This window comes from Nuphar pumila, chromosome 7 (assembly GCF_984573655.1).
Source record: "Nuphar pumila chromosome 7, dmNupPumi1.hap1.1, whole genome shotgun sequence".
Lineage (NCBI taxonomy): Eukaryota > Viridiplantae > Streptophyta > Magnoliopsida > Nymphaeales > Nymphaeaceae > Nuphar > Nuphar pumila.
The window spans coordinates 117534775-117560646 of NC_143255.1; the positions used below are offsets into that span (position 1 = coordinate 117534775).

A 25872-nucleotide genomic window follows, 5' to 3' on the forward strand; every position below is an offset into this window, starting at 1 on the left:
AAGGGTCATCTTTGAGCCAGGCCATACCTAAAACCCAATAAACCGAGCTCTAAATGGGCCCGGGCCAGGCCTATGCCCACCCATCTAAATCCTTGGTATCTAAATACAAAAACATTATAATGGGTCAGTTTAGACAAAGTCAAACCCTGGTGCAGATTCACCCTTGCTTCCGAACCATATCATTCATTTGCTTGTGTCGCTTTCCTTCTTCAGGTTGAAAAAGTCTTTCGTTATCTAATTATCTTCCAAGTCCCTTTCCGTCCTTTTCCTAACCGACCTAGGTCAATCCTGTCAACATTAATGCCCAAATCATTCCCCTAAAATACATATAAGAACACTTAATAAAAATCATGAGCTAAGCCTAACCAGGTTATTACTCAGACCGAGGTCATCTTTTAAAAATATAAATATCACGATATTTACCCAGAGTTGAAGATTTCTCATAATATATCTGTGATATTTTTATAAATATCGCGATATTTGTCACAGAGGACAGCCCTACAGCGTCTGGGTTGGCTCAACCTAGCCCGGATAAAAAACAGATCAGAGATATACCCGCCAATCCATGGTGTTCCTAAAGTCCCAACAGCGTCCCGATGATTAACAAGGGGTTTAAGGTCAAGTATTTGAGTGGGCCCCACTCCCACGGACATCGACGAGGACCCCACAGTCTTTATGTAATTTGTGAACGGTGAGGATGCCCAATCACTTTAAGAAAAGTGATTTGGCAGATCACCTGATATGCACTTGAGCCGAAGGGCCGAGAAAAGAAACACTGAAAACAACATTTGGAAGGCCACAAAAGGGGGGGCGTTAAAAAGGTATCCCCGAAGTTCTCTGGCTCTCCTCCTCCTTCCGTGTCCCAAACAAGGGAAGCCTGCGGGCCGTCGATCACGATCCCTACAGCTTCCACGCCGTCAGATCTCCCTTCTCCGGCTGAATCTTGCGATCGGAAACCGGTGTCTGACGGAGGCATGACTATCGGTTCCGGCGGTTCCAGCGTTGTCGGTCAGTGACCTTCAGTCTCTCGTCCTGTTCGATGATCTGATTGTTTCTCTCTTCTTCTTCTTCCCATGTTGTGACAAATCACGCGTTTTTTTTTCTAAGCTCCGATTTGGTTTCCGCTATAGATCGGGTCGTTTTATGTTGTGAAATCCTTTCGTTTTGTGCGACTCTGTTCAGATTTTGCTCCGATCGTTGGGGAACCTGTTTCTGTGCTTCGATCTCCGGGGAACGATTCCGTCCTGTATGAATTATTGCATTTTGATTCGATTTGTGGTTTTTGATGTGCTGCCTTAGGGTTTCTGATTGCGTTTACGGCAACATACATGCGTGTAGAGAATGATATCGAGGGTTTCTGAGAGCGTCTGGCGTCGAAGCCTGCAAGATTTACGTGTAGACATGCACATATTCACACACATAGATACGTTAGTTTTTAATGCTTTGCATACATAGAGGATATATAAATTAGCAGCGTCAAATTAGTTACCCATATTTTGCGAGTATTAGATATTACTTGAATTGCGGTGTTCTGTTCCATAACCAAACTATATGGTTTGGAGAAAAAACTTTGCTCTCTCTTTATTTTCTCTGTGTCCTTTGCTTGTTTTCACAATTTGATGCGTGCTTGTTTGAAAATTTCCATCAGGCTTTTCCGACAAACTTTGGTGGTGTAGGAATGGAGTTTCTAATGGATTGGAAACCGTAGGTGGAACATGGGCTTTGATAGGATCATTGGACCTTCTGGATTTAGGGGTTGTAATAGAAGGGAGAAGGCAATAACTAAATAAGGAACTAAGGTTAATTGGAAGAAACCAGACACGTCCAAATTTTGTGCAACAACTAGTTTTCTCTATCTCCTATCCCAAAACAAAATTTATCTGTTAATCCTTAGGATACTATCATTGCTGGGCTCTTTTTTGCGGGCTTCTTCTCTAGGGGCATTTTAACCTAGTTCCACCATCTATTCTTTATCTTGTTCAACCCGTCCTACCAAAGGCTCATGAGAAACATTTTTCCTCCTTTCACTGGTTGTGAGATCCATTTCCAACAAAGATTGGCACATTCTGGTCGTTCCCCCATCTACTTGTTCCTCCTCGTATGTCTCTCCCTCATTGGGGGAACTGATGCATGCTTGTTTGTCTTTGGGAAACTTATCCTCTTAGAACCACGTGAAAGATATGGTTCTCATCATAGTATGAGACATGTGCACTACTAAACTATGAAATGAAATGTGAGGCAGGTGCTCAACAATCTTTTCTTACAGTGCTTGTTGAAATACCCTAATGATATGGTCTAGAAGGATGGAGGGCTAGCCCTCAATCACAAAGTTTTTGATCCAACAATTGAATAAGATGTCACACAAACAAGGACGGACTCACACTTTTCACCACAGTTGTGGAAGAATGTTGCCTCAAGTACCTGACTAAGGGAAGAGAGATTTTTGCTATAACCTCTTGAGAAACAGTGCTAAACCATCAACTTGAAGTTAATAGTTCAATTATCAAAAGAAAATTGAGAAAGAGCAAACTAGTGAGGACAATGTTGAGCAACATCAACTTGAGATTTGTACCTTTGAAGATTAAAAAATAATATTCTTAATCAGTGTTGCTCGAGGAAAAAATACATAAAACTCTATAGCTTCGACTCCAAGAAACATTCAAGTGACTGATATAGATTTTTCTTCCAGGAGCACACTTTTCTTGTATGTATCATTTTTCAACCTATTTAGAAAAGCATCCTAATGAATATATGCAATTCACAAAATTGCAATGGATTGTATGGGAAATGAACTTTGTTAGAATTGTTGAGTAGGCATATGACCAAACTGTGTGAATTTGTAGTGTGGTTTTCTTTAAATTATGGACTCGCATTTACCTGTAAAATCTTCAGTTAACCAGAGCATTGTAGTGGATCTAGAAGAACAAAATCTTAGTGAGTATCCTCAAAAGAAGTGTTGTGCACTTGCACAAGTTTCCTTGTTGAGTGAAGTACTCATAATCACTTATTTTGTTCCATCCAACTTTTATGGTCTAAATGTTTTAATTTTTTTTCACATTTAATTAGATGTTGCCCTTAAAAATTCAGTGGGATAAATCTGGCACCTGATATGTAATTTTCCCTATAAAAGTTGGTGTTGGACGATGGTAGAAATTGGAAAATGTATCTCTTATGTGGATATATATGTATGTGCATAGGATATACATATGTATATGTGTGTGCATGTGTATGTGTGTGTGACGCACGCGTGTGTAGATAGAAGGTAGAGTATGCTGCCAACTCTGTGCTAAAATGCAAGACAATAATTTGGTGCATGCAAATCACTCTTTATTTGCTTTTCATCATAGTTCGATGAGACCAAAATAGATTGGTTCTTTTTCTTTCACATCTCCTAGATTTTCCCTCAGATTATTAGTGGCATGTTTTTGTTGGTTTTAGGAGTGCTTATATGCCATTTGGGAATCTAATACACATTTAAGGGGTATAAGCATTGCCTATAGAACAGATGTACATCCCTAGCATTTAATTGTCAACTCTCTCTCTCTCTCTCTCATTGAATACTCACCAATGTGGAGGGGGAAATTAAAGAAAGAACAAAGGAATTAAATGATTTTGGTTGCTGACAATTCACACTTTTAATCCATGGCTATTTTAGTTTACAATGAATGAGAGGAAAAGGAGAGCTAATCTATCTTGGTCTTCAACAAAGGCTTCTAATCTATCGCTAAAGGAAATAAAATAACCAAGAATCTAAGTTTTCAAAGTGAGATGAGACAGAAATCTAACCACATGCATGCTAGCACACACACACACACAATTTAACTTGTTCTCTCAACCCATTCCAATTTAACGTGTGCGTGTTGGTTTGAATTTGATTGACGATTTGACCTGATGATCGGATGTGATGATCCAACTGTTTGTGCCAATAGGTTTTACCAATTGCCTGTTTCTAAAACATTAATCTCATTTATTCACATGAGAGCACCTTTCTTATTTGCAATGACATGTTATGGTTGCGCTGCAAAATTTTCCTAGTTGGCTAAATGGTTGGAAGCTGGTTGGAAGCAATGTCAACATTGAAAAGTTGACTCTTTGCAAGGGAATGCTATTCTGGTGATCTTTGATTTCAATCAATGTAGTGGGTATTTTGTTGATTTAGTATGTTCCTTTTGCTTTGTTGATGTACAAAATGTTTATGTTACTTGAAACCTTTCTTTGCTCATAGTAGTTGGTAAAGAGTATTTCCTAACATTTATGTTAGCCATGATTCTTAATGGTTAGAAAATATGCTTCATGTTTGCATGGTTATATTTGTGTAGTCCCTCGTAACTTCAGATTGCTTGAAGAGCTTGAACGAGGAGAAAAAGGAATTGGGGATGGCACAGTTAGCTATGGAATGGATGATGGAGATGATATTTACATGCGGTCCTGGACTGGGACAGTCATAGGACCTCATAATGTATGGTGAATTAGTGATATATTTGTCTTCTTACCTTTGGCTATATGCTATACAAGTTTATACAGTTTATCTTACCTTTCATTTGTTTACAGTCTGTTCACGAGGGGCGCATCTATCAACTGAAGTTGTTCTGTGACAAGGATTACCCTGATAAGCCTCCCAGTGTTAGGTTTCACTCAAGAATCAACATGACATGCGTAAATCATGAAACTGGAGTGGTAAGCGTGAATAATGCTTTCTAAACCAGAGAAATTGATTGGTTGATAGCAAAATTAAGTTAGTTATTAATATCATCTCTGTGCTGGACTGAGCGGACACCTTTCATGTTTAATGGAAGTCATCCAGTAATATTCATGTAATTCTGCAGTTCCTTGATGAAGTACAGCTGTACTCATAGAATGCATAACGAACATGGAGCAGCAGATGAATATTGCTGGTTGCATTCTCCCCTTTGTCCAATTTTTCTGGTTATTTCACATCAACTGAAAAAAAAAATTGTATTGTTTCAACATGAAACCCTATTGTAAATTTGAGAAAATGACACCTTACAAAAGGGGGGATGTTGCAAGGCAGTTGTTAAGCTGTGTGTCTTTGTTACGGTGGTTTTACCTGTATACATGTGCATGTGCTAGCTGATGCAACATTGTTTCTGCATAGGTTGAACCGAAACAATTTGGCATGTTGGCGAATTGGCAACGTGAATATACAATGGAGGACATATTGACACAGTTGAAAAAGGAAATGGCTGCTCCTCACAACCGAAAACTAGTTCAGCCACCAGAAGGCACTTGCTTTTAATTCATGGTTTGCCGTTGTGAACTGTTTTTAAGGAGCGGAGTGCATGCTTGATGATGCCACTTTGCGAGAAGTATCTTTCTCTGTTGTTTGGGTTTGGAAATCTTCGATGAAACAGCTGGGCGGGAACTAGTCAGAACTGTGCAAATGTTTACTTTGCTGGTAAGTTGATTGTTTATGTTTCTAGGAAGTAGGTTTGAGAATTATTGTTGCATTAATCAGTGAAACTTTCTACTATGACAGTACAACTTATAATTAATCAGTTTGTCCTCCTGCCTCGACACGAAATCTTATCCAAGTAATATTATGTATTTCTACTGAACTGTATTGTATTACATGCATCAGATTGCAAGGATACTCCGCATGGGGCATGTTTTTTTCGTATAAAGATGCACTTAGTGTTCATGGAAAGATTTCTGATTTAACATACCTTGCAGTAGGGGTTAGGCAGCTTGCACTTTGTAGAAATAGGTCACATTCACCCAGTCCCCACTTTTTTTTTTGAAAGAGTTAGGCAGACCCCTACCAGTTGAAGCAGATCAGGTCATGCTGAACATGAGCGTTTTTGCTCATGCCGACATCGTGGCCATCCGATTTGCATTTTAAAATGTTCAAAAGCCAACCAAACCACGTGGCATTCATCCAAAATGCAAACAGACAGCACGCTCATGTTCAGCATGACCTGATCTGCTTCCCTACCAGTTATACAACGATACCATTGGGATTGGAACTTGCAACGTCCCGTTTCAAGGTGACGCACTAGCTGCTCCTACCAGACAAGCGGGTCTGCTCTTGTGTGATAGGGGTCTGCCTAAGCCCAGCTTGCCTTTAAAAAAAAGAATATTTATAATAAGAATTCCAATGTAACCAATCTCACTTCACCACCGCGGTGGTTAGCCATGTGGTCATCGTCCTGTGTCAAGCTGAAGAAATAGGATCAAATCCCGTTTGCGCATGAGGGTTGCCATTGCTTTACCACTGTTAGGGCACGCAAGGTTAGGTGGTTATGTTCTCAGCTCAGAGTTTTACCTCTTAGGGAAGCAGGCCCATTAAGTGACTTGGTTCTGGATGAGGGTTCCTGTGTCATTAACCTAGTATTTTGTACGCTACTAGAAGATTGATATATTCATTGTGCCGGTATTGTAGCTGTTCTCCTAACCATAACAAGATTGTCCTGGCCAACGTCAGAATCGTAGCAGAAAATCGATTAAGGGAACTGGCCGATTAGTATACTGAACAAAATTGAGCATCGAGCTGAATTAGCCAATTTTTGACATGAAAAGTGTCGCACGTCAAATGAATATATTAAAAATATTAGAAAACTACTTTAAACGATTTTTAAAATTTCTTTTTAGAAAAAAGCCAAATCATTCCAGTTTTTTTATCGATTTTTGGCCAATTCCACATAAAGCAGGGGTTAGGCAGACCTCTACCAGTTATACAACCATACCATTGGGATTCGAACTTGCAACCTACTAAGATAAGGTAACATGCACTAATTGCTTCTACCAGACAAGTGGAGCCCCCTTTTGTCAGTGATTCAGTTCTTGAGAAAAACTCTCGTAGAAAGAAAAGATTTTGCCTATGAGAAGTTTTTCAAAGATTTTTTTTTTCGCTTGTTTGTGTAGCATGAGAAAAGCAAAGTGGGAAAATGTGAAAAGATGAGAGGAGGGGGGTGTTGGTGGAGCTTTTCTACCACCTCTTTTATTTTTTTTTCTTCACCTTTTTTTCTACACCGTATCCTCATTCACAAACCCACCACCACAGCCACTGCCAGAGCTAGCCAAACGGCCGTTGGAGGCCACTTTGAAAGGTACATCTCTCTCTCTCTATGTTCTTCTCGATTTCTATTCCTCATCTCTTTTTCAGCCATAGCTGATCAAAAACCCCTCTTGAGATGGGAATGGAGGCTGCGCCGAATGGAGGTTGCACCTGTGAGTTCGCCGGATGGAGGTTGCGCCATCACTTGAGATGTGATTCATGAGGAAGAGGGAAGTGCGAGAGAGAGCAGAGGCAGCATAGAGAGGAGAGTGATCACCTGATCGGTAATAGGTGATGGGTCGTCGGATTTGAATGCTTACCGAAGGTAAGATGAGTGGTGGTGAGATGAGTGATGCCGAGTGTAAAAATAAATTATCTTGGTAGGAAACATTCCTCCACTCCTATTGAAATATTTCCTATAAAAAATATATACTTTTTAGAAAAACTCTCAGCCAAAAAGTCTCTCTTGTTTGAAATGGTTGAAAAATTCATTTGAATTTTTCATTTTACATTACTTTTCCTACATTTTCCTCGCTTTCAAACATGCCAAAATGAAAACTCTCTTTAATTAATATAGGCAGCAAAAGCCACCAAGCCTTCAAAGTTTTCAATTTGTCACCAAACCTTTGGGCTGGGATAATCAATTACTCCTAAAAAGATCACCGTTCAACTCATCAGAGGTTTGTGACACACTACTAGATGTTAAAATGGGCAGGGTCAAGCATAATCTCGCATTGGATCTAATTTGTGAAGAATGAATATTATTAAAGATTTGGTTCTCCCTATAGGAACCTCACGTTATAGTGAAGGATCCGATTATGATATTGTAAGGTAGTAGCTATAAGAGGATCATTGGGAGGCCACCCCCGACGGTCTCTCTCCCAAAGCGTCATAACTGTTTTTCCTATTCACAGGGGGAAACGGCGAAACAAATTCCCGATTGCAAAAACTGGTTCTTTTGGGCCAGGTCTGTCACCAGTAACCCTGGTTTTTTTCAGTTAGACCTACTGAGACCCGATTGAAAAAAAAGGAAAACAGAGGGATTTTAGTCCTCTGTTCCTGCTCACCTCACTTGCCAAACCTGACACCGGTGGTGGCCAGTGGGAACGTCGGTGTTAGCCGGATCTGATGCCAGTAGTGAACAAAGTTGTTGCCAGTGGTGACGACGTTAGTGGCCGGATCAAACGCCAGTGGTGGCCGAATTCTTCCTCTCTTATTCTCTCTCTATGTAAGAAAACTCATCAGAGGTTTCGTGACCCCTTGCCAAAAGAAATCATTGGCAGAGGTTTATGATGGCGGCCTAATTGCCTCAGGCCGAGGTGGGAGAAATGAGGCTTTGGCTTCTTCCGGTTTGAACCAAGCTTTCGGTCCAATCGAATCGAGCCCTTGGTTTCTCAAAGACCGAACCCCAGACATCGCCCGAATTGACCTCACTTGATCTCTCTTAAAGTAGAAACCCCAGACGTCACCTTCAAAAGAACCACCGGCCACCGACAGTAGAACTCCGTCGTCGGAGATGGTGGAGCGGTCGAATCACAGAAAAGTAAGAGGGGGGTGGAGATTAACAGAGTTAGGGTTTGGGAGGGAAGGGTCGAGAACCCTCTCTCTCTCTCTCTTTTAGGTTTTTAATTTTGAAGTTTTAATATTTTTAGTAATCATTACAGTGAGGTCACCATATTTCATGTTATTTTCCTGTTAGGAACCTTAGTTTTTCAGAAACAGTGTATCTGCTTGTCAAAATTTTCAGAAAAGGGTCTCTACTTTTCTTTTTGGAATCACATAAAGACACTTTATTCTTTCTGTTTAACTCACAAACTTACATAAACAACGTTTTGTGTTCCTAATTTAACTTTATTATGCATAACCATTTTTTTACTTTCTGAAAATTATAAAAAGGGGTTTCTAACTTGCAAAATACCCCATGTAGTTCAAGTTTGATTAAACTTAATTTGCTGTATTAAAATTACATAACTCCGCTTGTGTATAACTGTTTACTTATACACTGCAGGTCTCAAGCCCGGATAAAGGAGGAGGGTTGCGGTAGGCCTGTGACAGCCAACATAAAAACTTAGTCATACCCTATGTATATGAACCAATATGAGAATTTCGTTGGGGCGTTCTCTACTGAGCGACGCGTTGTACTCTATAGGCCCGGAGGCAGTGATAAATGGGCAAGGGTTGCTAGGTCGTCGCCCGAAAGTGACGCGTCACACCGGCGCCCAGGTGTGGTGTCAAATAGGCAAGGGTTTCCTCACTTTGTTGGACGGGTGGGGGTAAAGAAGTTAGTCCAAGACCATAAAATTAGGTTAGCCACTTGGAACATAGGATCTTTAACTGGTAAGTTGGTAGAGTTAGTAGATGTTATGTGTAGGAGAAAGATTGATATTTTATGTCTACAAGAGACCAAATGGGTAGGTGAAAAAACAAAAGTGATAGAACCTTGGGGATATAAGATTTGGTATACAAGAATAAATAGGAATAGGAATGGAGTAGGGATTGTTATGAGTCGTCAGTTTATAGATAATGTAGTTGAGGTCCGTAGGAAAGGTGATAGGATTTTATCTATTAAATTAGTATTAGGTTCAGATATTATTAATATTATTAGTGTTTATGCACCTCAAGTAGGTTTAGATGATTCCATTAAGCGTCAATTTTAGAAAGATTTAGATGGAGTAGTATAAGAGATATCTTTTGGAGAAAGACTTTTCATCGGCGGTGACCTTAATGGGCATGTAGGCATTAGTAGGGATGGATTTGAGAGTATCCATGAAGGCTATGGTATAAGAGAAAGACACGAAAGTGGAGAAAGGATTTTAGATTTTGGTTTTTCCTATGATATGATCTTAGCAAACACTTGGTTTAGGAAGAGGGAGTCTCACCTAGTAACATTTAAAAGTGGAGTTAATACGAGTCAGATAGATTTTTTCCTACTTAGAAAGAGAGATATGGGTTGTTGCATCGATTGTAAGGTTATACCGGGAGAAAGTGTAGCTACACAACATAGAGTCTTAATTTTAGATCTTAGAATTAGACAATGCCGCAAAAGGGATAGATATAGGATAGATCCTAAAATTAAGTGGTGGGCACTGAAAGGAGCTAAACAAGGAATGTTTGTAGTGCAGGTAGTTAAGGAAGCTGATTGGTGTCTTGAGGAGGATTCACAATCAATGTCAAATAAGATAGCGAGTGACATGAGAAAGGTGGCTAAGGAGGTATTGGGTGAGTCTAAAGGCGGTGCACCGCTAGGTAAGGATACATCGTGGTAGAACGAGGATGTCAAATTAGCTATTAAGGTTAAAAGAGAGTGTTATAGAAATCTAAGTAAGAGTCGTGATAATGAGAATTTGGAGAAGTATATGATAGCAAAGAAGAAAGCTAAAAAAGTAGTTCGGAACGCGAGAGATAAGGTATATAAGGAGGTTTATGACGAGTTGGATACCAAAGAGGGCGAGAAGGACTTGCAAAGATGAGAGATAGAAAATCGAGGGATCTGGGTATGGTTAGATGTATCAAAGATGAAACGCAAAGGGTTTTAGTCAAAGATGAGGAGATTAAGGAGAGATGAAAAGCTTATTTTGATAAGCTATTTAATGAAAGTCGTGCTCAAGATCTTGGAGACTTCTCCATTTCTTTTCATGAGATAAATCATGACTTCATGCGCAAGATTCAAAAGAAAGAAATTACAGAGGCTTTGAAGAAAATGAAATCAAGAAGGGCAGTTGGCTCAGATGGTATACCTATCGAGGCTTGAAAATGCTTGGGAGAGAAAGGTTTAGAATGATTGACAAATCTTTTTAACAAGATTTGGCAGACAAATAAGATGCCTAATGAGTGGAGGAAGAAAACTTTGGTGCCTCTATATAAGAATAAGGGTGATATACAAGATTGCACAAACTATCGTGGTATAAAACTCATGAGTCATACTATGAAACTTTGGGAGAGGGTGATTGAGTCTAGGTTGAGGAAGGTTGTCATGATATCGGAGAATCAATTTGGTTTTATGCCTGAAAGATCAACTATGGAAGCTATACATCTTCTTAGACAACTTATTAAGAGAAATAGAGAGAGGAACAAAGATTTGCATATGGTTTTTATTGATTTGGAGAAGGCATACGATAGAGTACCTAGGGACGTTCTCTGGTGGACAATGATGAAGAAAGGTGTTTATCTCAAGTACATTAGTATAATTAAGGATATGTATGAAGGAGTAGTAACCAATGTCCACACTTGTGGAGGGGTGACAACCAATTTTCCTATAACGGTTGGGTTACATCAAGGATCTGCTTTAAGCCCTTTCCTAATTGCTATAGTGATGGATGAGCTTACGAGATCAATTCAAGAAAATGTGTCGTGGTGTATGTTGTTTGCTGATGATATTGTTTTGATTGATGAGTCTAGAGCTGGGGTTAATGCTAAGTTAGAATTATGGAGACAGACATTGGAAGCAAGAGGTTTTAAGCTGAGTAAGAGTAAGACAGAATACATGGAATGTCGGCTTAGTAAGCAACAAAGTAGTGATGGGAGTGTAGTGAAGCTTGGTGAGCAAGAAGTACCGGTGGATGATTATTTCAAATATTTGGGATCTATCATTCAAAAGTATGGAGAAATTGATGGAGATGTAAATCATAGGATAAAGGTTGGGTGGATGAAATGGAAAAGTGCAACTGGAGTGTTGTGCGATCGTAAAATGCCGTTGCGGTTGAAGGGAAAGTTTTATAGGATGACTATTTGGCCCGCTTTACTATATGGTACGGAATGTTGGGCTGCCAAGAGACATCATATTCAAAAAATGAGTGTAGCTGAGATGCGTATGCTGAGATGGATGTGTGGAAATACAATAAAAGATAAGATTCAGAACGAGGAGATACGTAAGAAGGTGTACGTTGCACCCATTGAAAATAAGATGAGAGAGAATCGTTTACGGTGGTTTGGACATATTCGGCGAAGGCCTAATGATGCTCCAGTTAGAAGGATGGAGAAATGGGAAAATATATTAGTTAAAAGAGGTCGGGGTAGGCCTAGGAAGACATGGATGAAGGTGATAGGAAAGGATATGAATGCTTTGAACCTCACCAAGGACATGGCATTGGATAGAAATGATTGGAGGAGAAGGATTCATGTGGAAGACCCAGAATGATTTTCTTTTTTGGTTCATATCGCCAAACCCAATTGTTTTGGGATGAAGGCGCAGTTGTTGTTGTTGTTGTTGTTGTATTAAAATTACATAACTTTTTCATGCCTAAACTTGCATAAGTAACATAGTTGATACTTGTATTGCTAGTTGAAAATTAGTTTAATATTAATCCTAGCATCATTAAATTGTTTAGGCATATGATAAATCCTATCCTGTGGGCCAAACTTTTCAAAATCTAAAAACTTAATAAAATAAATTTTGAAATGTAGAGGAGAAAGATGAAATATCTATTAACCCACAATAAAAACTTGCATGTATTGAACAATGTAAAATCTTCACTATCCAACAAATCTAGTGAAGAAGAAAAAAAAACATATAACAAGTTCATTGAGGATGATCAACTCGCTCGAGCAACTCTCCTCACATTAATGTAAGATAATCTTATTTGGGTTTTCAAGGACTATGACTCGACCAAGAAAATGATAGAGGTAGTTAAAAAGAAGTACGATATGATGTCAGAAACTCATATCTAACTTCTTTTCTAACAGTACAACTCATGCATGATGGAGTTAGACAACGCAGTAGACCATGTCAATCACATACTGGTAAAGGCTTAGGATTTAGCCATAGCTAGGAGTGAGATCTCACAAAGGATATAGATTTTTAGTATCCTAAATAGCCTCCCTTCATCGTGAAAAATGAATTTTGTTGCAATGAGGTTGAACTAGAAGAGCCTCGACCTAATTAGCTCTCGAACAAGAGCATATAAATAAGGATAAGAGGGGAGAAGTCATGAACATACAAGTCACTTTTTCTGATCTAAGGCTAAGGGCTTGTTTTTCAAGAAATACAAAAAGAACTTCAAGAGGCGTCATGTACAGAATAAGAACCATTGTGCAACAACACAGGGTTCTTGCTTTTCTTATGAAAAACCAGGGCATTTCAAGAAAGATTGTCTAAACAGATCAAGGAAAGAAAATTGAGAAAAATAGGTTACAGAAAAATATGAAGTTGTCTACACAATATTTGAATCTCTAATAAGAGATGACGATCTCCTAGGATGGTGGATAGATTCATGGGCGACATGGCATATCTCAAAGACAAAATAGGGACTTGTAAAATTGAAGAAGTTGAAGCCTGACGATCACAATGTATATATGAGAAACAACAATACAATGATGTAGTCAGAATAGGGACTTGTAAGCTTCAATTAAGAGGGACCAATATGTTATTAACAAATGTACTTGATGTACCTTCCATGAGAAGAAATATTTTATTTATAACAGACTTTGTAAAAAAGCTCAGGGGTCATTATGATGTAGACCATGGTCTCTTTTACCTAGATGTAACTCCTTTCAAAGATTAATGTAATAATTATTTTTTATTATACTGGTTGACTCAAATCAACGATAATTAATAATCTTGATTGAATGAGTTAGATCTCATGTGTTTGTCATATGAATTGAAACAAAATTTTGGCTCAAACTCATGCAATATATTTTTTAGGATCCAGGTTAGAGATGGATCAAGATAAGTATAATAAAATTATGAAATATTTTAATTATCTATGTACTTTGGATAGCCTTGGTCCAAATTTTATATTGGATCAAAAGAATATGATGTTGGGTATGAATCCATATTGACAGTATGAGATCTACGATTGCTTTATAACATTGCATGTTTTGTTGGATATCCTTTTTTAGTATTTTATACTTTGATTTTATAGATACATTATTCAGTTTAGTATAGTTTTTTATGCTGGATTTGGATAAGGTAAAACTGAATAAGTTTTGAGCTTAAGTACGTGTAAATTATAATTTTAACTATAGTCGAATCATAGTGACTCATAATTTAAGCATATGAATGAACTTGATACATAATCAGTTTGAATCCATATAATTGTTTAACGGTGTGCTTGTATCAAACCTATTTTTTGAATGTCTTGATGATAATATCTCAAATTGATGTAGATATATAAAATCCACAATAGCTTAATGAGATTTAAAAATATCTTGAGGGTTATGCTTTATAAATAGTTTATGATTTGTTACAAAATTATGTAATGAGTCTGAATAGTTGGGTGTTAGATATTTTTTGATCAATGTATATAATGGATTTGGACTATAGTCAAATCCTATATAACCTATGGTTTTACTTGAGCTATCTGGCCTTGCATGAGGATTAAATTTTAACTTGATAATATCTCAAGTGAATTTTGTGATCCTTATAAATCCATTATAATGGGTATGCTAATAACATGGATTTGGATTGTAGTCAATTCCTGCATATTCCACAATCAAATGCATAACTAAGTGGATATGTTCTATGTTTGAATATGATATTATATCCATTGCACTTAGATGATAATCATATGAATTTATATGATAGTTAAATTCTGTATGATACATGGTTGTATTTTAAAATAAACTTGATGCCCATCTTGTGTGGCTTAATAAGAATATCTCAAGTCGGATTTGGATATGAATTGAATCCAATAAACTTGTTCTTAGATCTATATATGGATCTAAAGTTTCATGTGTTCATTTGATGAGTCAAGTCTTAAAAAATGAGTTTATAACTTTTGAAGTAATCATTGTGATGGGATAAAAAAAAGAATCTCCTATTAGGTTTGGATCTAATTCATATCAAATTGATTAAATGATTTGTGTTTTGTCCTAAAAAATTATACATGTGATGTTTTGTATTGATATACATGAAAAAGTGAGGGCACAATTTAGTTTTGCTTTTTCATGTGAATATTTGTTTGAAAATGATGATAAACAACCATCATAAATTAAGCTCCTTAAATAGTTTGTTGTGTGAAAAGCTAATTAAATATCATAAGGCTAATACACAGTGTCCAACATGAATTTGATAGTCTAATTCATGATGATTTGGATCTGGATATATATATATATATATATATATATATATATATATATATATATATATATATATATCAATTTGAAATAATCAAGAAGTGATAAACATTCTTAAAACATATTTTGTAAATATGTGATAAATAAAAATATGAAAACACACACAATGCTGATTTTTTCTTAATATTTTGATAATGCACATGGATAGTAGGAGTTTGGTTTGCCAGTAAAATGATATGTATGTGTATTTGTCATAGACCAATGCAAGTGATGAATATTTTTTTACTAATATGCATATAACTACTATATACAAGTCACAATATGTTATACTAACTTAGTACAAACTATGTTCAATATTGACACAAGATGTTTGAAGGTCATAGAAGAGTCATAAAAGACCCAGTTGACCAATTTATACATATGAGCTTATATGAAATAAGTCAACGTTGTCGATATATAATATATGAGCAAAAACATGCTGAAAATTTATCATTGTAGTACTCTAAATAAGAATATATGCTTGTTTGCTCTATTAAGATTTTTAATGCATAAATTTGATGCATTATTTGCACTAAGGATTGTGACAAAAAAGATAAATGAAAAAAATGCTATATATCTATGTGAAATAGAAATGACTTGGATCATGATGGTGATATGCTAGCAAAAGACCTTATGATGTTTTAAAAAATTTATAGTATATGTGAACAAGTCTCAATCATTAAAATGCATGTTAACATGAAAAATCATGTATCTTAAAGATAGTTATTCTCAAGATATTATAAAAAATCTGTTTTCTGCATAGGGTGACAAGCTTGGGATGAGTATAGAATTTCATGTATCCATAAAGGATATTCTTCTGATTATTGTAACAAATAATATCACTGGTAATTTCATGTTATGTGAATTATGTCCTAAAATTAACCCTTTGTTTAGTGCATGATATGAAAATGAAATGATAGTAGTGAATTATTAACTTCCATGAGATAAGGAAGTTGATTGAAAACAAATAACCTGGAAGGCATGAGAGCCAGAGAAGACTAAAATATTTACAAAAGTATTATGAAGAATGAAATAACAGTTGATTAATTATGCTTCAAGTGACATGGTAGCAAATATGTTAACCAAGGCAATCACTAAGGATAGTTTTACTAAACATATTAGTCAAATGAGACTTAGGTATGCTTAAGTGGTGAGTGTATAAATTTACATAGGCTATGCCAATAAAATATCACTCAAAATTGTGTACGCAAGGTTTTTGTTGAGAACAAACATGAAAACAAAATATATCCCTTATAACTAAATGGAAGATGTAAGATAATGGCTATAAGAGGACGGTTGGAAGGCCACCCTAATGGTCACTCTCTCCCAAAGGGTTATAACTGTTAAGACATATAACAATTAAAAATTAAACAGATAAACTAAATTAATATACAATACAGTTACATGTTATAACAACATGAGTCTTGTCTCTTAGGTTGAAGGGATTTCTCCTAGGAACATGTCCCCATTCCAACCCCTTACAAGTTTACAAGGGCTCTATAGAGCCAAGGTTGCAAGGAGAAATGCGTGCTAAGAAAATCAGTGCACATGTATACAGTTTTCTGGGTTTACAGAGAACTACCACAAGAGGGTTGTGAGAAAATCAGATCGTCCTTGTCAATTCTGAGCATAAATACACACGCTTCATCCCCTCGGGTCCGTCACTTTCGTATAGACAAGTTCCTACATATATGAGTGCATTTGGTATTGGATCCTTTGAAAGTTCATAAACAAGTAGATTTGTGTGGAAAAGTTAAAATGAGTTTAGCTTTTATCCCACTTCGTCTCATATCCAAGCATATTTGTTTACCAACCATATTTATTCTTGATCCAACATGGTTTCAGGTATATAATATTTGGATTTAGCAATATGGATCAGATCTGCTTCAGAATGGGTAGAGATTCTGACCCGTTTGGCAATCCTAATAACCAAACTTGTACCCATTTCATGTCAGTACAGGTAGGGGTGATTGGTTCCAGGATGGATGGTTCCTATCCTAGAACCGAAAACCATCCGCTAGGGGCCAGTTTCGCAAATTGCGAACCTTGAACCACCCGCTCATTTTATGGATCCAACCAAGAACCGAACCACCGGTCTGGTTTGGTTTCGGTTGGATCCCGGTTACGGTCTTAATGCTTACCCAATTTTCTGCAAAGAAGTTATGTTTTACCTTTTTTGTAAATGGGACTATAACCATAACATCCCGAAACATCTTGAAATGAAATATTTTTTGTAAATGGAACATCCTAAAATCATAACATATAAACCATAATATCTTGAAACTTCACAAAGATCTGGCCACGGGTACACAAAGGCCTTGAGCCTGTTTGACATATAAACCATAACATATAAACGAAGTCCGGGGAGAATTAGCCGAGACTCAAGACTAGAGGAGGACTGAGAGAAGGAGGCTGCAGCGAAGGTTGAGGAGTTGAGGGTAGGGTTTTTTCATTTTGGTTTGGGCTGCTTTTCTTTTGGACTGAAGAGATGGGCCTTCGGGCAAATTATTTCATTTTCAAAAATATAAGTTCATATTATATATAGGACCGGTTGGGTGATTCTCACCCGAAACCGGAAACCGAACCGGTACCCGCTGGTTTTAAAAAATTAGAACCAAGAACCGAACCATACCCGCCGGTTACGATCCAAAATTAGCCGGTTGGGTACGGTCCGGTCTGGGTTGGTTGGATCGTGGTTTTTTTGCTCACCCCTAAGTACAGGTTCGGGTTTCACACCTGATATCAAAATGGGCCTAGTTATAGCCTGATCCAGTTAATCTGATTCAGTATATATCTCGTTAAAAATGTTAAATCAAAATCATGCCCAAACTTGATTGATATTTGATACGTTCAGCCTGGAACAATTTAGATTTGGGTCCAATGAGACCCTACCCAACCCGACCAAGTTACACCCCAATAAATAAATGCTGGGAAAAATGGTAATTATAGGGAAGACAAAGGGAGAAAAAGTATTTTGTGCTGCTAATGTGCAGGTGCACCTGATACGCAATACATTAGCCATTAGGGTGAATCAAAGTACCAATGCAACTGTGGCTAAGTGAACGGTAGTTTACTATGGAGAGCATTTGTTTAGCTATGAAAATACTTGGGTAGACATTTGAAAAGGTTGGCATTTATATTAGTTAAACAGAAAACTTTGGCGTTTATCTGAAAATTGGCTAAAAGAAAGGCATTCCCATACCTACCCACACGTATGAGTCCGTTGGCCATAAATGGTACATTTTCATCCAAGGCAACGCATAGTGCATTTCTCTCGTCAAGGTGTATCAGATAGCATCCATCAGGAAGATTGTCCATCTTGATTGGACAAATATGTTCCAACTTCCAACATTACCCGACTTCTTTAGGTTCTACATTATCTGTTTTTCGTTTTTCAAATGATGAATATGGCAAGCCAACGCATAGCATAGGCCCTGGGGGCAGGGGTCCTACCTTGGAGTTTTACGCTGTCGGCACGACAACCATAGGTATGGCAGCCTGGTCTTCGTGCCGGGTGCAGTTTCTTCGGATTATAAATCCAAAAAAATGATGAATATGGCTAATGCACGCTTTTGTTTTTTGTTATTTCTAAAGACAAGCTGGGGTTGGGCAAGCCCTACCAGTTATTCAACCACCCGAGCCTTTTAATTCATATTCAGAACCACACATTTCGATCCTTCTGCTTGCAATTTCTTCCTACGATTTGCTTGTTATTGTCTTATAAGCATCAAAGAAACAATACTTTCCCGAGGGATAATTTATGAAAAGCAGCAGTCCCTCCCCCCACCCCCCCACCCCCCACCCCCAAACCCAATCCCAATCCGCATTTAGCTTGGGGGGAATTGAGGAAACAGGCAAGCCCCAATACATCTGAACTTGAGGGGCCATCATTGGGCCCAATCAAACCAGGTGTGATATAGGCAGTTCCGGGTTCAGATTTGTACACAACATGGTTAAAAGTTTTGCCACAAGGGGGGGTTGGCGTAGTGAGGTGAGGCCTTGGCCACTAGATGGGTGGTCAAGGTTGGATTCCCATGAGTGTCTCCTCTCTGCACAAGACGATGCCCGGAATAGGCCGCCAAAGCAGGGATCCTAGCCTTGGAGTTTTATGCTGTCACCATGATGACAGTAGGTATGACAAGCTAAGCCAGCGCAACCAGCTCTTCATATTGAGAGTGTTTTCTTCAGGTTATAAATACAAATAAAAAGAAAAAACATGGTTAAGACTTTCATTACTTTAATCAGTTTTCCTTTCAAAAATGTTGGATCAAGTGTACTTTTTTTTTGTGTTTAATGATATAATCATATAAATCTACAGGCACATTCACAAAATGCACGCAAACACACATTTTTACTTTTTTTTTACAGGCAAGGCAGCTTGGATTTGAACCTGTGACCCCTCGGTTATGATAGTGCAACCTAACCATCGAGTTATGTGGGCCTGTTCCACGAACTAACCCAAACCTCCCTGATTTGTTGTTTTCTTTTTCAAAAAACTCTGGGGATGAGGCCCTTGGATTGGATTAAAGTGAAAGATTAAGAAGACACAGAATGACCAGGAAGCCACCCTTGTGGTTATAAACACACGATCTTGTACGTAAGGAACATAACCCTTTCTTTTTCACTTCTTGAAATTGAGAAAGTTGATCTAGCACTTATGCAACCACATTTCTTCGCCTTTAAAATGGTAACTCTAACCAAATAAAACAAGGCTTGACTAGCTGAACCTGCCGGTGATACAATACACCGTTTGTAGCTATCTTTGGTGAACTATCCGTGTGTATATTTTCAAAGACTAACCCTGACGTAAATAAATAATAATAATAAAAAAAAAAATATGCTTTTATGAATATCTACAACTAGACAGGATGGAACCCAGGACTTGCAATCGACTCTGTTCTTTGTACAACTCTCATCAAGGTCCGTTCATGACAGCAGTCCAAGGCAAGCCGAAGTGCAGTTCCCAGTCCCAGTACGACCAGAATACCTGCACGAATCCATAACAAGATACTCAAGCACAATGCCCATGTGTGCGTGTGGGTGTACAGGGAAAGAAATAGAGGAAGATTGTACCAATGATTATATTCGCAGGCAGGGCTGAGACACCAAGCGTCATAGATATCAGCACATCCAAAAGAAGCCCACAAATTAAAATTGAAAATGCCATCCAAAGCGGACTTACACATCCCTGATCACATTCCTTATCGAGTTAATCCAGTACCCACAAGAACATGGCTATTCTCCAGTAGAATAATTATCACGCATACACCAGATTTTGGTAGAGTAAATACCCAAGCACAAGTTAGGAATTTGAGCAACCTGACCCAAATAAGAGCTGGTGCCAAGTCACTGAACAACAGTGACACTGGTAGGGTACCAGTCAACCTCAGAGTCAGAACTCAGCTAGGGTTGGTCAGAGTCAGATGATCATCTCTGTTATATATTTGGAACATGAAACTAAACACATTTGCTACAATCGTTTGTATGTACAAACCACTAAGCAATTTTTCTTCGTTCTTGTTTTCTAATCAATCTGTATGTGACCTGCATACTCCGTTTAGTGGGGATTGACATTTCAATCGCTGGATTCTGATACCAGAGCAGGTATTTCCAGTGGTTGAAAAATCAACAGCCATAAATTAATCAAATTTTCCTACTAAAAAAATGTTTTTTTATCAAAAACAAGATCCAAAGGTTGATTCCCACTAAATAGAGCATGCTGAACACATATGCGACATCAGATTGAATCAAAACAATATGCATCATCAGATTCCAACTAGATTGTATCAAATATGCATCTGACACAAGCTGAAATCAAGAAAACTGCCACTAACGGCCAGCCAGAACAACCATACCCTGCGGCGTTCTTCCTGTCTAATATCAGATCCTCCAAGGGTTGGTTCCACCCTCCACGCCCAATAACCTGGCTGTTTCATAAATGGCAAACCAAATAATGAGATGATCAAAGAGGATTATCCTTCCAAACCTAATAAGCTAATACGAGAAGGAAACGAGATCCACATGAAACTCACATTGGCCTGAGGGACTGGTGGAGAAATATTTACAGCCACCTGCCTGTTGAAAAATAAACGGAATTCTTCTCAATACTTTAAAGTGCAAAGAGAAGTTTGTAAATGAAGGGAAAGGATAGTGGATGCTTACTGGCAAATCTCACATTGGTTCGAGCCTTTAGTGTGAAACCAAGTTTCTATACAAGAACGGTGAGCTTTTGAAAGCTCGCCCCGGCAGCTGCACCCAAGCTCCACCAGAGCTTCTTCGGACAGCTGGTGACAGACTCTGAGCATTTTAAGTTGAAAAAAAAAGTTATCTAGCAATCAATTCAAATACAAATGTAATAGGTCGATTCCTTAAAACAGACAAATAAAATGTTTGCTAGGTGCATACTGCATAGTAACTAGACATCTGTAACCATCCAAATCCAGTTATCAAACAGGAAAGCACATGACAAATAGGACACATAACTCCTAATTGAAATCACCATCGAAAGAAGTTCCTTTTCTCCTACTTTATTTTTCATTCTTACTTCTAGTAGCAGATTAGACTTGACCACCACGTCTCACTACTGAAATTTGTCCAAGTGTGTGCTCTCAGTTACAGAAGAGAATAAAGAGAAGAGGAAATATATTAAATAGATCTGCAATAGTAAAGAGGTTGCTTCTTATTGACTGCACTTTATTTATCCTGTTTCGTCAGAGGCCAATTTAACTACTTTAAAGAAAGCATGGGATCATCTACATCCTCAATCACCTCAATACTCAAAGCCAGCAGATTCCTCCATTAAACATCTGTCTATGTAGAGCAAATTGAAGACATATATAGGATCATGGTGTCATGATTCAGAAACATGTGAACCAGGAGGAAAAGATGACAAGAGTATCATTTGATCATGATGGACATCTATCCCCCTTCTCTTTTTTGCTAATGTTTGTCATTGCTGGACCTACAAGGAAAAACAAAAACACCATTAGGAGCCTGAATTATCTTCCGTGTACCCTTTCTCTTTTTTGCAGAAGCACATCCCCTATATTCATTCTTCAGAAATCTTCACCCTGCCTCCTTAGTTATGAAATCTATGAAAAAACAGTTAATCAAACTTCATCTCCTACCTGTAACATAATATATTTTTGTGGGAGCAACATGCAAAGATGAGATTCTAATCAAGGAATCAGCTGCAGAAGATTAAGTTTTCAACAAAGGATGGATACAATGAAGACAATGGTTGCCATATGAGGAAGGAAATATGCAACGGCAAATGTGCCAACTGGCTCAACCCTCAATTGACATGTCACCAAGCATCACACAGCACATCAAGTCATCATGGGAAGCGAACATAGGGGATGATAAGGAAGCAACAAGACCAAGATCCATAGGTTTGAGATTAAGTAAAGTTGGCTTATAACTCAAATCTATGAATGAAATAATGCTTATTTTCTTTCTCCTCTTTCATGATATGCCTCTTTAGTAACCATGAACCTATAAACATACCAACTGATCCCACTAAATCTTAGTTTTCATTCCTGCCTTACATATCCAAAGGTGAAGCACTGGAATGTGTTGTTATTTCACAGAAAAACCAAAGTGAATTCCTCCAATATACTAAGAATTCATTTGCAACATCCATTGAGCATAAGCGTTCCTGAATACAAATCAATCCAAGAGGAAAATCCTTACACTAGATCACTTACCAAGAAATGTTTGATCCGAATGGATAAAGTAATCAACCACGGTTCTAACACCATGATAATAAAGTATCAACTATTCATCTATTCTAGATTGGTGAGCCTACACAGTAAAAGCATAGCCACGTTGTGTGACCATTGATGAATTTCAAGTTAGTATAAGAAATTCGCAGAGTTGGTGGGTCTGCAAGTCTCGCAAGGAACAGTTGGGAAAAAACAAGGAAAAATATCAATCCTCTAATGAAGTGAAGAAGTTGTGTGTTCCAAGAGAGAAACCCAACCAAAATGTTTGTTGGACCCATACCGTGTTAAAATTCAGTGAATTTGGCTTATGGAAGGTAAGCCCATTCCACATATTCAAGAAATTTGTTCTGTTGCCTTTCAAAAAAACAGAATTTTGTTCTGTCAATTACATTAATAAGAAATCTGTACGCTATAAGAGATGAAGGAAGGAATTCTACGGTATTAATTATGGATGTCCATATTGTTTGGGAAACTCCACAGGTTAAATTGAAATCCATGGATCGGCTTCAAGTGACATGAAAGAAGCAAGACTTGGATCAGATTATTAAGCTGCCAAGGCAACAGATAGGTTGTAAAATACATCCATAAGGGAAAAAGATCATAGTAGCCATTAGCTTTTAGCAGATTATATCCAGCTCAGCTGGTAACAGGCAACATTAGACTGATCATATCGTATATGTCAACAGAAAATCTCTCAATCTTACCGTTATAAAATGGTAAAGCTCCGACTGACTATCCAAGTTTCCAGGTATGAGTAGCGTTAAACATCTAACATGAAAACCCTTAACGGTGTGTTTGGATATCTTGACTCAAAATCCTGTCGTTGGAATTTGTGTGCCATTGAATCCTTGAACAGAGATCTTGTGCAGTTATGTTGGGATTCTTCAAACAAAGTCCAGGATTTTCTACTCCAAGTCTCCAACCTATTCAAGTAGGAGCTCAAACCCTGTATTTTACACATTCTTGGAATTTTCTGATTGTATTTTTTAGGTAGCAAGTCCCAGAAATTGAGCCAATCCAAACATGGAATCATAAGCTGGAATGAATAGAGAATTCCCGAATACAGGGCCTAGTTTATCTGAAACGATTCTAAACCAAAGAATAATGAAGAACAAGCTTCAACACTGTAAAATATGAAGTTCAAAATTTCAGCTATAGTATATTCACACACCAGGTACTTCAGATCAAAGCTCATTGCCTCCATAGATAAGACCATCAAATAGCACTACAAATTCTATGAAACGGAGCACCTACAAATAGGTTGTTAACTAAACAAACAGTTAATAAATCTAAACTTAATCGATTGTATATTGCGAATTCATTAGACCACGTATGGACAATAGTGGCATCCAGGCCTAGGTTATAAACAGTATCTAATGTATAAATTCGAGCTCAGTCAAATGTTTATCATAAAGTCTTCTTGGACGCCGGCACGCTGCCATGTTAAGAAAGCTAGTGACACTGCATGCTCAAGCAGATAAGAAGCATCATCGAAACTACCAACAACAACAATAATGCAGGAAACAGAAAGAGATTAGAAGGAAAGACTAAAGAGAGGTGGACCAACTGCTAAATTTCAACATAAACCATATTTTCAAATATCTTTTTGATCGTAGCAAACAAAACTTTAACGGCAATCATATAATAACTAACAGAACAAATATAAAACAATAGAAAGACTAGTCCCGATAACATAATTCGATTGAAGCTCCACAAACACAAAATTCTTACCTGCATCGTTCGCCATCGCTTCCGCTTCTCTCCAGAAAAACTTTCTTCGACGACGAAGACACTGCACCTTCAAGCTCCTCCGTCTGCCCGCAAACATCCACCTTTAGAACATGATCTGCAACCGATTCTTCTCGCACGCTAGAGCTTTGAATCGCAATACAGGCCGCTCCTGGTGCAGAGCCCTCGTCGAGCTCATTCCATGAAACCGAGCTCCTCCGACCCTCTCCATCCTGATTCCCACCAAAAGAATTCCGACCCTGCGAAGGCCCTTCCTTCTCGGTTCCCTCATTTCGGCTTAGCTCACTTCCTTGCACCCCAAGATCATCGTGCTCGCCACGCTCCTCTGCTCGTTTCTCGCTCCAAGAGTCGTCTGCGGACTCATTTCCGCACGATTCCTCATTACGCATCTGTTACTCCGATTAGAAACTCTAATTCTCCCCCTTCCCGCATCCAAATGCCTTCTTCCTGCAAGAAATCCACGATTGCAAAATCAATTCCGCAGATTAATCACCCAACAATCACGTTTATTAGAGCACAAATCCTAATTAATTAACTCTTAAAGACGAAAGCATACATGGAATTAAGGCGAAAGACAAACCGAACGAATCAAGGGAGAGGAGAAATTAGGGCTCAAAAACGCGTTTTTCTTGAAGATATTAAAACGAGATCGAGGAAGAAAACGAATCGATTGTCCTTAAAAAAGAAAAGGAATCGATTGGGTTACCTAAAAACGCATCGCCGGAAAGCCGAACGAATCCCGTGAAGTTTCCGTCGGGATTTCCGTTATGGATAACGGATCCGGCAGTGTCTCCGGCGGGGAGGGGTGGCGGTGCCGGTGCCTCTGCTGTCGGTTTAAAAGGGGAGGCGTGGCGGGTTTTTGGTAAACCGACGTGATCCGGATTACCTCTGAGTTCGGACTATGGTCCAAATTCGCAGTGCTGGTACCGGGTCCTATAAATTCGCATGATTAAACATCGTATTTTTATCTCAGATATTAACATGATTAAAAAAAAAATCGAAATATTTTATTATATGTTTTATATCCATTTGTATTGGCGCATATTTTCTTGAGACCTTCTCCCAAAAATAAAAAATTCAATTTATCGCTAGATTTTCCTTGTGCAATAGTATCTAAAGGGCAAGATTAGTGAGATCGAATCATCTGTATTTTTAAATATTTTACAAATAAAAGATGTGATATGCAACTCGAACCTTGTGTGCCTGACACAAATTATCAAATCGGACCTCTCTCAATAGATCCGACCCCAATGATATTGGGTCGATATGGGTTCGGTAAGACCCGATCCGTTCACGGGGCCGGTGAGGTGGGATAAACGTGGGGAGGAGAAG

General features: G+C 38.1%; 2 protein-coding genes across 6 annotated transcripts; one reads left to right on the plus strand and one right to left on the minus strand.

Annotated features, from left to right (window-relative positions):
- Positions 1 to 808: 808 nt before the first annotated feature.
- LOC149833119 (ubiquitin-conjugating enzyme E2 variant 1D) lies at positions 809 to 5535 on the plus strand. Its single transcript, XM_090014924.1, has 4 exons — positions 809 to 1008; positions 4320 to 4459; positions 4552 to 4677; positions 5117 to 5535. Exons 1-4 carry the CDS (start codon positions 975 to 977, stop codon positions 5255 to 5257), a joined length of 441 nt encoding a protein of 146 aa, XP_089871050.1. The 5' UTR covers positions 809 to 974; the 3' UTR covers positions 5258 to 5535.
- LOC149833120 (uncharacterized) lies at positions 1025 to 25443 on the minus strand. 5 transcript variants are annotated; one of them, XM_090014920.1, is made up of 7 exons: positions 25247 to 25443; positions 24523 to 24987; positions 21230 to 21364; positions 21100 to 21142; positions 20923 to 20994; positions 20141 to 20255; positions 19540 to 20054 (listed from the first exon to the last, which is right to left on the minus strand). In XM_090014920.1, exons 2-7 carry the CDS (start codon positions 24927 to 24929, stop codon positions 19927 to 19929), a joined length of 900 nt encoding a protein of 299 aa, XP_089871046.1. In that variant the 5' UTR covers positions 24930 to 24987; positions 25247 to 25443; the 3' UTR covers positions 19540 to 19926. The 5 variants fall into 5 exon arrangements, 4 of the variants coding, with proteins under 4 accessions (XP_089871049.1, XP_089871046.1, XP_089871047.1 ...); XM_090014921.1 differs by lacking the exon at positions 25247 to 25443 and adding an exon at positions 25097 to 25222; XR_016433398.1 differs by having other exon boundaries at positions 20030 to 20054; positions 20923 to 20990.
- Positions 25444 to 25872: the final 429 nt, after the last annotated feature.